The following is a 14731-nucleotide window of genomic DNA, read 5'->3' as shown; positions in this document are numbered from 1 at the left end:
CAGATCAAGAAGGAAGTTTACTTTCAATGTCTTATGGCTAAAAATCTGGAATTTATCGCTTATTTTACTCATCCCTCCCTTGTGCTGTAACAAAGTACTTTAACTGTTCTAGAAATCAGTTTCTGCATCTATAGTAAGGGAATGATAACTTGGAAATGCTTAATTTAAAGAAGAGCTCTGAGATATAAGTGGGGAAACAACTATCACCTTTCTGTGGAAAAATTATTTTTCCATGACTCTCCATAATTTTTCTTTGATTATTTAGAGTTATAAATCCAAGTAGACTCCCTCGAAGCAAATGGATTTCATTCATTAATTAAAACTTATACATTTCAACTCCTTTATTCAGCAAATGCTTATTGCATGCCTATTACAACCTAACAGATTGTAAATGACAGGAATGCAATGGTAAACAAGGCAGGCAGGCGTGAACCTGGTCCTTGATGACACATAATGGGGGAATAGATATTAAACAACTAACTATACAAGCAATCATCTTATTAAAGTTGTGGTAAGTCTTGAAATAAAAAGTACCTTGTGCAGTGAGAATGTATATAAGAGATACTAATCTAATATTATCTGAGGGGATTTGTAGTTGAAGCCTAAATAGGAATTGCCAAACAAAAATAAATAAATAAAGAGAAAACACAGGTAGAAGAGAAAAGGAGAAATCTGATGCATTTGAGAAGCTGAAATCTGGCAAGTATGGTGATGTACCGTCTTAATATATTAACAGTAATATCAGTATATCTTGCACAGTCGTTTTATCCAGCTGCCCCAAAATACAGAGCTAACTTCACTAAGATTCATTAAGATTCCTTTTTTTTTCAACTGAATATGTAAGGAGGACAGTTGAGTTTAGAACAAGTTGAGTTTAGGGTTAACAAGACAATGACTGCAATTATATACTATGAAATCTAAACTGAATAGGGAAGAAAAGTTACGGATAATGGCAGAAAGGAAGCGGTTTCTGATAAAGTTTGAAGGTGTATGAAACATTTATTGAGAACACATGTTATATAACATACTTTCATACCAAAGGGCATAAGAAGATGCTTAGGACTAAGTTTCAGCCTTCAAGGAGCTCATAATGTAGGTGTGGATAGATAAATTAAAGAGCAAATAAGTATGATGGTTTGTAACTGTGGCATGGATAAAGCAACCCCGTCTGGGTATCTTCTGAGCTGCCTAAGGGCACTACAGACAGCAAAGAAAATGTCAACACACACACACACACACACAGACACACACAGACACACACACACACACACACACACACACACATACAGACACACACATAGGATCTTATCTCATTATGCCAATTTTACTCTTTACTTCTTACTCCCAAGTAATTTAAAATGCTCATCTTGATTAAATTTATGGCTTCTCTTCCAGTGAAGATTTTAGGAAATGGGTGTTTTTATCCTGGGATAGTTTCTTAAGAGGAACATAGATGAATCCTGCCCAACTCCACTCAATACACACTCTATTCACACCAAATTGTTGTTGTTTTATTTTTTTAATATTTATTTATTTGTTTAGAGAGAGAGAGAGAAAGGGAAAGAGTAGGGGAGGGGCAGAGAGATGGAGAGAGAGAATACCAAGCAGGCTCTGCACTGTCAGCATGGAGCCTGACATGGGGCTCAATCTCATGAGCTGTGAAATCATGACCTGAGCTGAAATGAAGTCAGATGCTTAGCTGACTGAGCCACCACACACCCTGTGCTGCTGCTGTTGTTGTTGTTTTTATTTTTGTTGTTGTTGTTTTAAATAATAGGACATTGAGTATGACACACACAAAAAGAACATTGCTTCTGAAATTACTTGCTCAAAGAGTCAGGGATGTGCAAATTAAGCAAAATAAACATAAATGAAGTGTAAATAAATGTAAATTACATGTAAGGCTTTGAGCTTCATGCAAGATTGCTCTTTTTATTAAATTCTTCCATTCCTTGCATTGATACCGAGAACAATATTATGCATGATCTTGAAGGCAATGGAATTATTGAAGAGATTCAAGGTACAAAGTGACACTATCATATGAATTGTAAAATGATCACTCTAGCTTTAACAGAGAGAGTGGATTGAATGGAGCTCCTATAAAAAGATGACTTTGAAATACTCTCAGAGGGACGAATAATAGAAAGGGGCCCAGGTGAGTTCAATGGTCAGGGTAAAGGTTAGAATGTCATGTATATATCTACAGGTGTGGCTTATAAGCACCTTCAAATCAAACATTTAACCCAAGTATTGAATTAATTTTGTTGGATGGTGATGTAAGACAAATCAAGGACAAGCCACAGATTTCTGGCTTGGGAACTCATGTTTGGGGTAGTGCCATTCACTGTAAAAGAAGACCAAAAAGGAAGGGCATTTTTCATGAAGGAAGTTAGTGAGCTTCCAGGTCAGTTTTGAAGAAATTAAGTCTGAGGAGTTTGTAAGCCATTCAAGTGAGTAGTACCCAGGAAGCAATTGGACAGAAAATTCTGAATCAGGCAGACCTGGGTTTGGAGCCTAAGTCTACTGATTGTCTTTCTGTAATCTTTGTAGGTCTCCATTTCCTCATCTGTGAAATGAATGAACTAATATTACCCTCTCATAATTATTTTTTTATTAAAAAATATTTTTTAACATTTTTATTTTTTTGTTGTTTATTTTTGATAGAGAAACCAAGCAGGGGAAGGGCAGAGAGAGTGGGAGAGACAGAGAATCCCAGGCAGGCTCCATCCACATTGTCAGCACAGAGCCCGATGTGGGGCTCAAAATCACAAATTGTGAGATCATGACCTGAGCCGAAATCAAGAGTTGGATACTTAATCGACTGAACCATAACTGTTTTTAATTAAATTGATTAATATTTGTAAAATATGAGGTAGTGAAAATTTTCTTGGAGCGTGCAACTGAAGAAAACAGATACAAAAGAAAACGAGCTCCATGTAATTTGAGATGGGTAGGGGAAAAAGTAAAGCAAGTACAAGACACGGGAGGAGGGATTACTCATGTACAGACTCAGGACTGAACTGCAAAGCATCAAGCTCAGTAGTTGTAGTAGACAGACTTGATAGCTACTTAAAGAGGGAAGACAGGAGCCTTTGCCTTTGACTCAGAAACTCAGAAGCAAAGGGGTGAGTTGTATATTAGGAAATAAGTAGACTTCAAATATCTCACAATTAGCAACAGGAAAGAGGTAAACCTTAGTATTAGTGCTCTTCTGTACCAATCATCACCTTCTTCATACAAGTGGTGAGAAAACTGAACCAAGAAAACCCTTGATTTTCTGGAAGTCTAGAAGGTTTTCTTTTTCCTTTTCCCCCACCTGTCCCTACTTTGCACATGGCTGGAACTCTAAAATTTCAAGCTATAGGAGTTACAGCTTTATTTTTATAGCTCCTATGTTATTCAAAATCTCATCTAATTAATTTACCTAACTTTCTCCATCAGTGGCCCTCCCCATTCAGTGTGTCCTCTTCAAAGAAAAGAGGAGAACAAATTTGTCCTGGATCTGCTTGGTCTTCACTCCATAGACCACAGGATTTAGGGCAGGGGGGATGGCCACATAGAGGTTGGCAAATAGGATGAGCACATTTCGAGGGACACTGTGCCCAAAGCGATGTGCAAGGATGGAGAAGAAGGCAGGTGTGTAAAACATGAGGATGACACTGACATGGGAACCACAGGTGCTGAGGGCCTTTTGGCGGGCACCCTGGGATGAGAGGTGAAAGACAGCATGGAGGATGAAGGTATAGGAAACAGCAATAAAGATCACATCTGAGATGACAGTCATGAGAGGGACAGAAAATCCATACCAGATGTTGATGGAGATGTCAGCAGAGGAAAGCCGAGCAACACCTATGTGCTCACAGTATGTGTGCGGTATGATGCGTGTCCCGCAGAAGGGTAACCGTTTCAGCAGAAAAACATCTGGCAAGATGACAGAGAAGCTCCTCACAACAATGCTCACCATCAGCTTGATGATCACCTGCCGAGTCAGGATGGTGGTGTACCTCAAAGGGAAGCAGATGGCCACATAGCGATCGAACGCCATGGCCAACAGGATGGCTGAGTCCACTACAAAGCTGAAGTGGAGGAAGAACATCTGGGTGAGACAGCCAGAGAAGGTTATTTCCTGGAAACCCAGCCAGAGGTTACTGAGCAGTTTGGGCACTGTGGCAGTGGACAAGATGAGGTCCGTGGTAGCCAGCATAGCTAGGAAGAAAAACATGGGCTCATGGAGGCTGTGCTCAGTTGCAATGAGGTAGAGGAGGATGAAGTTTCCCACAATAGCCAAAACATAGATGACACAAAAGGGAATCCCAATCCAGATGTGGAACTTGTCCAGGCCAGGTATTCCCACAAGGATAAAGGAACTGGGATTGTAGCAGCTCAAATTACGCATGGTCCCTTTAGTCTAGGATCCACTGGCTTCTGAACCCTGAGGAGAAATCAGCTATCATAAGGGGCTGTGAAAGACACTTCTACTCTGCTACTGACCATGGTCAGGGACTGCAGCTGTCACATTCAGTGTTCCTGCTTGAGAAGGAACATTCATTTCTGGTCTACAGAACCTCTGTTCCCTGGATGTTGGCACCTGTAGAATTGACTTGTTATTGCGCCTTTTCTTTGCCATTGGCCCCATTCATTTCCTTATACATTTATTAATAAACCTTAAAGAACGGTTATTTTTCTGGGTCAGCAATATCATATGCTGACTCTTTCTCACTGTAGATTATGTGGGATAGGCACAGGTTCAAATGGAAAAAAGAAAGCATAGTATATGTATATGAGGAGAAGAAGGCTTGTGTATGTAAGGGAGAGGGAAGGCAGGGGAGAGAGAGAAGCAGGAAATATTAAAATTATGAAATGGGATGAGCTGTGAGTAATAGGCTTTTGTAGAGCAAATATTATGTTTCCAACAATGGTTTTGATAAAAAATAAACTGCAGAATTTCAATAAAGCAGTAGAAAAATAATGAAAAAAGAAGGAAAAAAGAAAGGACAAGTTCCAGGGCTCTGGGTAGTACAGGAGATTTGTTGCACAGGGATTGAAATATGGTTCCGATTAGGAGGGATGCTTCCTGGGATGTGAAAATAAGAGAATGCATCTACCAGAAAATGCCCAGGGACAGGTAAGCAGCGTTCCCCCAACTCAGGCAAAGGGCAGTGAGGTCAGAGGATGATTTATGGCTTCAGGGGCGATGCCCTAAACCTTGGAGGATCTCTGCTCCCTAACTTAGGAGGGGAGACCACTCTACCCATTAGTGAGTCTGACAGTGCCTCTGTAACAGATACCAACCAGTGTGATTGGCTTGGGCAAAGTCAAGCAGAGCAGATTCTCACCTCTTAGAGATAAAATTAAGAGCAGTGCTGCCCTAATGTTTTCATTTCTGGTCTACAGGTTCGTGGACCCCATCTATGGGAATTGCTAGTTTTGTGCTGAATAGAGTCTGCCTTTGGAGGTGCATTTTAGTTTTTGCATTTTAGTTTTAACTCCATTCTATGATCTAGTTTATAAAGTACTTTTGAAAAGGGTGCCAGTAATGGTGATAAGCAGGGAGTGCAGCCATGGAAAGGCCAGAGCAACTGAGGCCCTCCTTCAACCAGTTTTGGAGAGGTTTAGTTCTTACCCTTTCCAACAAATCTACAAAGCCATTCAGAAAGCTTTGAGGGAAAGGGAATGGATTTTGTGGGTAAGTCGTAACAGTTCTATACTATTGTGTTTGGCAGGAATCTGTAGTTTTGTGACAAGAAAGGGGGATTTTGTGACATCTCCGCCAGAACCCCAGTCAAAACTTTACACAGTGAGGTTCTCTCACATAGGGGATGATTTTGTCACTGCCAGAGTCCTTAATTAGCCAAAGTGGACAAAACATCTATGTGGCTGGGAGGAATGTAACCAGTTACCACTGTCCAAAAGCAGCACCCCCACCCTTGCCCCAAACGCGACTCATCCTCCAAGCCGTAAGAATGTGTGTTTGAAGTTTCATCTGCAGCTCTGATTTAGGTTAAATGCCTGTGGGCACCGAACTTATTCAAATAATGGTAATGACAGAATCTTCATAAAAATCATCCCTAAAAGGACAGCTACCTCATCTCCTGTGGTATGAAAAGTAGATAGACTGAGAATGCCTCAAAATGTCTCTATAATTTAAGCTAGATTGCAACTGAGTCTCTTGAAACGCAGACTCACTGCCTCTTGACAAAAAACACACTTCTTCGGGGTCACAGGGGATACATTTAAAGGGGAGAAAAATAAACCACTAATCATTAAAACCACAAAGGAGGTCAACAGAAAATATACAAACCACAGTTTGCTGCTTCAGCCTGAATCTCTTCTGACTTCACTTCTTTTACCCAAAGAGCTCTTCTTTCCTTCTGGATTCTCCGCTGTGTTACTGGTCACGTTAGTCAGTCTGCACAAAAAATCAATCGTTTTCTGCCAGGAGCTGTCTCTATGGAATCACTGGTATCAGAAGGACTCCTTCCTCCCAGAGTCCTGTCCTCCAGGGCACAGACCCTACTTGCACACAACATAAGGCTACATTATTTGATAAAGATCAAAGAGCCAGTGTAGCATTTTTCTCTTCCCTAATTGGCTGTAGTTTTCAACTCAACAGAATTCTCTTCTGTCTCTTGCTTTACAATAGTAGAAAGTATCTGTTTGGAAGGAAAACAAGGAAACAAGTGAAATTTTAACAAAGGAGAGGTGCCTTAAAGGGTAAAAACAACCTTTTTATGCATTACCTTATATTCCCAGGAGATAGATGCATTACTTTATATTCCCAGGAGATAGAACTCAGGTTTATGGGTCCCACCATTGTTTCATCCCCAGACAAGGGAGGAGGTCAAACATATTAACTCCTTTCCCTTGAGATGGAATGTAAGTTGGTGAGTTTAGTAGGGGTTGATATTAGATCCCTAGGAGATTCAGTTTAGACAATTTAGACACAGTAAGTAAGTTGAGACAGAATTCTCAGAGGCCTAAGAATGTTCCTGTATATGTGGTATTCTTTAATTAGTCTATTTATATAAACTTGCACCAATATTATATAAATACAATTAAAGTTTTCTAGTCTTGATATTGGGATGTAAGACCTTCGACTTCCCCCCCCCCAAAATTTCTTAGCCATTATTTGCACTATGCGTTGCCAAAAATTTTATAAGCAGTTTCTCAACTTATAAATACATGTGCACACACACACACACACACACACACACACTCTTAGAGTTTTTGTTTTAATTACATTGAATCTGCACATTAATACAGAAATACCTGATATGTTTATAATATTGTATCCTTATATTATAAATATGACATATTCCTCTATTAATGTAGTCATTTTTAATTTCACTAATAATGTGTTTAAAAAACTAATTTGAAAAGATATCTGCATGCCCATGTTCATTGAAGCATTATTTACAATAGCCAAGATATGGAAACATTCTAAGTGTCCATTCATGGAGGAATGAAAAAGAAAATGTGGTATAGATGTGGATAATACACATAGATAGATATATAGATATATATGGTGAAATATTATTCAGCCATAAAAAACAGTGACATCTTCCCATTTGTGACAACAGAGATGGAATTTGAGGGCATTATGCTAAGTGAAATATGTCAGACAGAGAAAGATATTATATGACTTATATGTGGAATCTTAAAAAACAAAACAAACAAAAAACAAGCTCATAAATACAGAGAACAGACTGGTGGTTACCAGAAGAGGGGAGTGAGTGGTGGGCAAAATGGGTGAAGGTAGTCAAAAGGTACAAGCTCCCAGTTATGAAATAAATAAGTCATGGAAAGATAATATACAGTATGGTGACTATAATTAATAATGGTCTATTATGTATTTGAAAGTTGTGAGAGAGCAGATCTTGAAAGTTCTCATCACAACAAAAAAATATTTTGTAACTACGTATGGTGACAGATGTTAAGTAGACTTATTGTGGTGATCATTTGGTAACATATACAATTTTTTTAAGTTTAGTTATTTTGAGAGAGAGAGTGAATGAGAGTGGGGGAGGGGCAGAGAGAGAGGGAGAAAGAGAATCCCAAGTAGGCTCTGTGCTATCATCACAGAGCCCAACTTGGGGCTCGAACTCATGAAACACAAGGTCATGACCTGAGTCGAAATCAAGAGTTGGAGGCTAGGGGCACCTCGGTGGCCCAGTCGGTTGTCTAACTTCAGCTCAGGTCATGATCTCACAGTTCGTGAGTTTGATCCCCACGTCAGGCTCTGTGCTGACAGCTCAGAGCCTGGACTCCGCTTCAGAATCTGTGTCTCCCTCTCTCTCTCTGCCTCTCCCCCACTTGCACTCTGTCTCCCTTGCTGTCTATCAAAAATAAATAAATGTTAAAACAAATTTTTAAAAAAGGAGTTGGAGGCTTAACCAGCTGAGCCACCCTGGTGCCCGAAAGTATACAAATATTGAATCATTGTGTTGTGCACCTGAAACTAATATAATGTTGTATGTCAGTTATGCCTCAATTAAAAAATACAAATATTCTTTTTTTGTGGGATGCAGAATATTTGTTTTCTATAGCTATTATAAAATATTACCACAGACTCCACAGCTTAAAATGCCAGAATTCGAAGTGCCTGGGTGGCTCAGTTGGTGAAGCATCTGACTTCAGCTCAGGTCATGATCTCACAGCTCATGAGTTCAAGCCCCACGTCAGTCTCTGTGCTGACAGCTCAGAGCCTGGAGCCTGCTTCGGATTCTGTGTCTCCCTCTCTCTGCCCCCCCCCCCCAATTCACATTCTGTCTCTCTCTGTCTCTCAAAAATAAATGTTAAAAAGAAAAAAAAAATCTCTGTGATTATATTTGAGCCAGCTAGATATTCCAGGAAAATCTCCCTAGTTTAAGGTGTACTGATTAGTTTCATCTGATAGTCATCTTAATCCCCCTTTACCATCTAACCTAACATAATCACAGAGGTTTGCAATGGGGATGCCATTTGAGTGGCCATTATTCGGCCATTATTCTGCCTTGTGGTAGGCAGAATAAGTTTCAGAGTTTGTAAATGATGTTTGTCACACTCGCTATTCTTGATTAATTTAATCTCTAGATATACTGTCAATAATAGATGCATTTAAATGTCTCATTTTGTTATGCTCATTTCTCCTTGCTTCTTAATTAATATTTCACATATTGAGGCTACATCGTAATACACATACATAATGTCTATATGTATTCACAGATCCTGCTGGTTTTTTAACACGATTCTGAGTGGGAGATTCTCTCTGACTTTTCTCTTTCTTTTTTATTTCCTCTTTGTGCTCATTCTTCCAGTTCCCTCAACCTGTTCTCCTAGACACTCTGTCTTGAATGAAAGCTTAGTGTGGTGGCTTCTGATCCTGATCCAGTGATGATTCCATGGACATCACAGATCTAGTTACTGAGATGGAAGGAAGATTGGTTCAGTTCCTTGGGGGCAGAATGTATCTCTATCTCCTTACATTTCTAGATAAGCCACTTTCCAGAAACGTAATTCTAGGAAGTGGTTTGATACCAGTTTTTTGGTGTGTGTGTGTGTATGTGTGTGTGTGTGTTTAATTTACATTTTTGAACAGGAACCCTATCTCTCATTATTCTTGGTCTCAAGTAGTGACCTCAGTGTGGGTCTGCTACATGAAAGAACTTTGTCAAAATCTTGCAGAAGCTATATTTCTTTCTAGGCTACTACCTTTTTCTAGATCTGGAACTCTGGATATTATGGATTTGTGAATCCCCTGACCCATGATCCTTGTTTTATTTTTTCCTTGATCCACAAAAACGTTGTTAGTATCTAGGTATCACAATCCTGCAACATTTATTTTCCCAGAGACTAAAAACAAACTTCTAATCTATTTTCCCCATTTTTTATTAGTTTAAAGTGAGAAAGTTTCATTTGTACCATTTACTTCTCATAAACACTAAACACAAAGTACCTGTGTTCATTGTTAAAATGACCGCTATCAATCATCTCAGACCCCCTTCCCCACAAGGATGGTGTCCTTAGATGCTGGGAATGCAGTAGAAAAAGACTTAAAGTGTCCAGAAAAGTCTTCCCCTGCCTTCCAGCACATCGTATCTGTGATATCACCTGCCAAATTCTCAGCATCCTACTGCTGTTTCCTCAGCCACTGAGGGTCTGCTTACATCTTCTCTGAAAACTATATCAGGTCAACATAAAATGTCAGGGTGTCTTAGTGTCAGAACATGGGACAAATTGGAGACAGATACTATGTTTCTTCTGAATAGAATGTCATTGAAAGATCCACAAGCAATGTGACCGCATGTCAAAATAAGTCATTACTCTTTAAGGAAAGTCAGCAAACCAGATATTAGATGTAAAAAATACAAATATAAAGTCTTTACTAGAAAGCAGAGGAGAACATTTTTACAGTCTTGAGTAGTTCAAGATGTTTAAAAAAAAAAAAACCATTTAGGCCCAAGATGGAGCCACTTGTGCCCAGGGTGCCACATCAGCAAACAGAACTCAGGTAACTTTTGTGTTCCTGTAAGTGTTCCACTTGACCATACACACAGTATATCCACTGAGCCAACCCCCAAACGCCACTCCAACTCTGGGCCTTCTCACCCCACACAAAGCTGACTATGTGACCCCTGCCAATTGGATATTTTCTATTTGCCTCTCCGTTGTTGTTCATTCTCTAACCTGTAGAAGTTTTCTGCTTTCAACCCAATTTGGCAGTTGTCTGACAGACTATCCACTTCATGAAGTATTAAAAAAGTTCATGTGTATACCTAAAATGTTTTCTTCAATCATTTCTTCAACAAAGATTTTCTGGAAAGGAACCAGAAATAATAAACTTTTAAAAAATGATAAATCATGCAGGGAATATAGTCAATAATATTGTAATAACTTTGTGTGGTGGCAGAGGGTAACTACATTACCATGGTGAACATTTTGTAACACGTGTAATTGTTGAATCATGGTCCTGTATACCTGAAACTAATATAACATTACATGTCAACTATATTCCAATTCAAAATATTTTAAATGATAAACTACAAAAAAATTTAAAGTTCTTCTCAACCACAGACACCAGTAAAAAGACACCATATGTGGGATGCTTGGGTGGCACAGTTAGTTAAGTGTCTGACTCTTGATTTTGGTTCTGGTCATGATCTCACATTTCGTGAGATCGAGCTCCACGTTGAGCTCTGCACTGACAGCACAGAGCCTGCTTGGGATTCTCACTTTCCCTCTCTTTCTCTCTCTCTTCCCCTCCCATGCTCTCTCTCTCTCTCTCACTCTCTGTCTTAAAATGAATAAGTGAACATTTAAAAAAAAAGACACCATATGCAAGCCAAAGTCAGAGAGAAAATAGTCCAATATTCACCCAACAAATATTTGACAAAGGACTTGTATCCAGAATCTATACAGAACTCCACAAATCAACAATAAAAAAGACAAAACAATCTAATTTTAAAATGAGCAAATGATTTGAACAGACATGTCATTCTAATTTTAAAATTAGGGAAGGATTTGGAAGTAAAGTTATGAGTGGCCAAGGTGCATATGAAAAAAATTCTTGCCATGATGAGTTCAGGAATATGCACATTAAAATCACAATGAAATAGCACTAAAAATCACTAAAGTGCTTAGAATTGCAATGACTTACAGACTCATATGTTGGCAAGGGTATGTAGCAATCTGAATCCTCATATGTTGTTGGTGGGTGTGTAAAATGGTACAAATTTGGGAGAAAATCTAGCACTTGTCTTCAAGTGAAATATATATCTACCCTGTAACAAAGGAATTCAAATTTTATGTATAGTTTCAAGAAGAATTAAGCACATGTCCACCACAAGAAGACTCGTCTATACCTTTATTCATAAAACTAGTAATACCTTAATTAATAACATAAAAAAATTGAAGACACTTCAAATATATCTCAACAGGAGATTGGATACATAGATTGTGTATATTCATACGATGGAATGTTAATCAATAATAGAAGAGAACAAACCACTGATAAATAAAACAATATGAATAAAGAACAAAAATGTTATGTGAAAGAAAGCTTATCCAATGGAGTTTATACTGTATGATTCCATTCATAAGAAGATCCAAACAGGCAAAATTTAGATTGAACTTCAAATAGGGGAGGAATTCATTCTATCAAAACAACCTTCCCATAGAAAACTTCAAATCATATGAGTGGTGGGATGTAGGGAGGCAAGCAGGGAACAAGAATCTGAAGTCACTGTAAAATATTCAAAAACAGTCAGAAACCAGAAGGGAGTATGCCCTTAGTAAAAAGGAAATAACATTGGGTGAGTTTCCTGGTTTTGTATCTTTTCAGCTGAGAACAGACCCCAGTCAGCACAAAGTTACACAATTAAAACTTGTAGAGAAGCTCAATTTTGTTGACTAGAAAAATAATTTAGAAAAGAAAATGCAAGTTTACACATACACCGGAAAGTGAAGAGAAATACCCACAATAGAAAGAGTTTGAAAATTCTACATATAAATACTGCCAACATCTCTAAAGTACACATGTTTGAGGAAGACTCTATACAATTCAAGTAAAACTATAAGACCTGAGGAGGTATTTTAGCTGCTACTTACTGCCGAGAAGACACATGGAATTTGACATCAGCCAAGTAAACTGCCTGAAAAAAAATTTAATTCAGAAAACTGTAACAGAATCCAGAAATTTTTGCAACATATCTTCACAATTTCCAGTGTACATTATACAATCTAAAGTCACTAGACATATTTAAACATGACCCATGCTTTAAAAAAAAAGAAAAAGACAGTCGTGGAGATTGACTCCAAGATGAGCCAGATGTTTGTTAGTGGACACAGACTTCAAAGCAACTGCCTTAACTATAGTCAAAGACGAAGGGATAAATATGTTTCTAATGAATGCACAAGTAGGAAATCTCAGCAGAAAAATAAAAATTATTTTAAAATAATGAAAACTCTGAAACTATAAAAACAATAACTGAAACTTTAAAACCACTATATGGGCTAAAAGAATGATTAGAGATGAGAGAAGATAGAGTAAAGGAACTTGAGGATAGATTAATAATAATTATCCAAGAAGGAAAATAGTATCCAACTTGAAAAGCATATTTTAAAAACTGAAGTAAAAAAAAGAAGAGAACAGAATCTCAGTGCCTTGTGGAACAAAATAAAAGGAATAATATACATTTAATTGGGATTCCAGAATTAGAACAAAAGGAAAACAATACATATCTGAAAAATATTTAAAGAGATATTAGCCAAAAAAGCCCTGATTTTATGAAAGACATAGACCTGATTAGAATAAATACAAAGAAAATCAGTTTCAAGCATATTATAGTCAAAATTCTGAGAAAAATTTGACAGCAGCCAGATGAAGCAGCACAGTAAATACAGTGAGATGATTGTTGGCCTCTATTTAGAGACATCAAAGACCAGAAGGGAGTGGAATGATATTTTTTTAATTGAAGAAAAAATATATATATATATATCTGTCCACACTTCTGTATGAAGTGAAAATATTCTTAATAAAGGCAAATGAAGACATTTTATCAGATCAACAAAAACCATAACTATTTTTTATAGCCCAAAGTTGAGAAAAAAATGGAAGTGTTTTGTTTTGTTTTGTTTTTTTAATTTCTTATCCCAGGGGCACCTGGGTGGCTCAGTCAGTTAAGCGTTCTGACTCTTTGATTTCAGCTCAGGTCATGATCTCACAGTTTGTGAGACTGAGCCCCACGAAGGGCCCTGCACTGGCAGTGTGCTTGGGATTCTGTCTCTCTCTCTCTTTCTTGACCCCTACCCCACTCACATGCACTCTCTCTCTAAAAATAAATAAACAGTTAAAAAAGAAAATAAAATTATAAAATAAATTTTAAAAACTATTTAAAAAAATTCTTGTACTCTACCTAATGAAGGTAGACAGAAACAAGGAGACTAAGATATATCTGTACTTAGCAGTGCATGAGTTTCTTAGTGAACAGGAAGTCCTGGGACCATCGAGAATGAAGTGAGGGCACAGGTGCCCCTTGTGTCATCAGTTCATTCTAGTTTTGCTAGACTATATTAAACACCAAAAATATTTTATTTTATTTTATTTTATTTTATTTGTTTAAGTTTATTTATTTATTTTGAAAGAGGGAATGAGAGAGAGAGAGAGAGACCACATGCACATGAGTGTAAGAGCAGGGCAGGGGCAGAGAGAGAGGGAGAGAAAGAATCCCAAGCAGGCTCTCTGCTGTCAGCGCAGAGCCCAACACAGGGCTCAATCCCAGGAACTGTGAGTTCATGACCTGAGCTGATATGAAGAGTCAGAGGCCTAACCAACTAAGCCACCCAGGCCCCCCTGTTACACATTAAATATAAATGTTATAAAATTGTATAAGTTTGTTGAAGATGACTGCTCAGCATAATGGCATGTTTGATAGAAAGAAAAATAACATTTATTTATCTGCTATGAGGATTTGTTTTCTCCATACCTTGAAAACAATATGGGTTATTGTTTTCCAATATTCTCAAAAACAAGTGAAAATACTTAGAGTCTATGAATGTACCTGTAGGGTTTTAGTAGCAAAGCACCTCTCAGTAAAAAAATGAAGCCACACTTACCACCCCCAACCTACTAGATGACAGTCACCAGAACTGAGGATGGAGGGGAGAGAGAGATAGGACAGAGAGAATGGCAGAGGGGGAGGGGCTTAGGCCTTTGGAGATTAAAAACAGATTTGGGGTTGGACAATTTAGAGAG

At 38.1% G+C, this 14731-nt stretch overlaps 1 protein-coding gene across 1 annotated transcript; it reads right to left on the bottom strand.

Annotated features, from left to right (window-relative positions):
* Nucleotides 1-3454: 3454 nt before the first annotated feature.
* On the bottom strand, nt 3455-4407 carry LOC115525356 (olfactory receptor 52H1-like). Its single transcript, XM_030332508.1, has one exon. The coding sequence runs from the start codon at nt 4394-4396 to the stop codon at nt 3455-3457; it is 942 nt and encodes a 313-aa protein (XP_030188368.1). The 5' UTR covers nt 4397-4407.
* Nucleotides 4408-14731: the final 10324 nt, after the last annotated feature.

Source organism: Lynx canadensis, chromosome D1 (assembly GCF_007474595.2).
Source record: "Lynx canadensis isolate LIC74 chromosome D1, mLynCan4.pri.v2, whole genome shotgun sequence".
Taxonomy (NCBI): Eukaryota; Metazoa; Chordata; class Mammalia; order Carnivora; family Felidae; genus Lynx; species Lynx canadensis.
The sequence above is the reverse complement of the archived record's forward strand: the minus strand, read 5'-3'. Positions and strand labels throughout refer to the sequence as shown.

Coding starts and splice junctions, on each gene's coding strand:
- LOC115525356 (XM_030332508.1), bottom strand. CDS start 4,396: ATGCGTAATTTGAGCTGCTACAATCCCAGTTCCTTTATCCTTGTGGGA.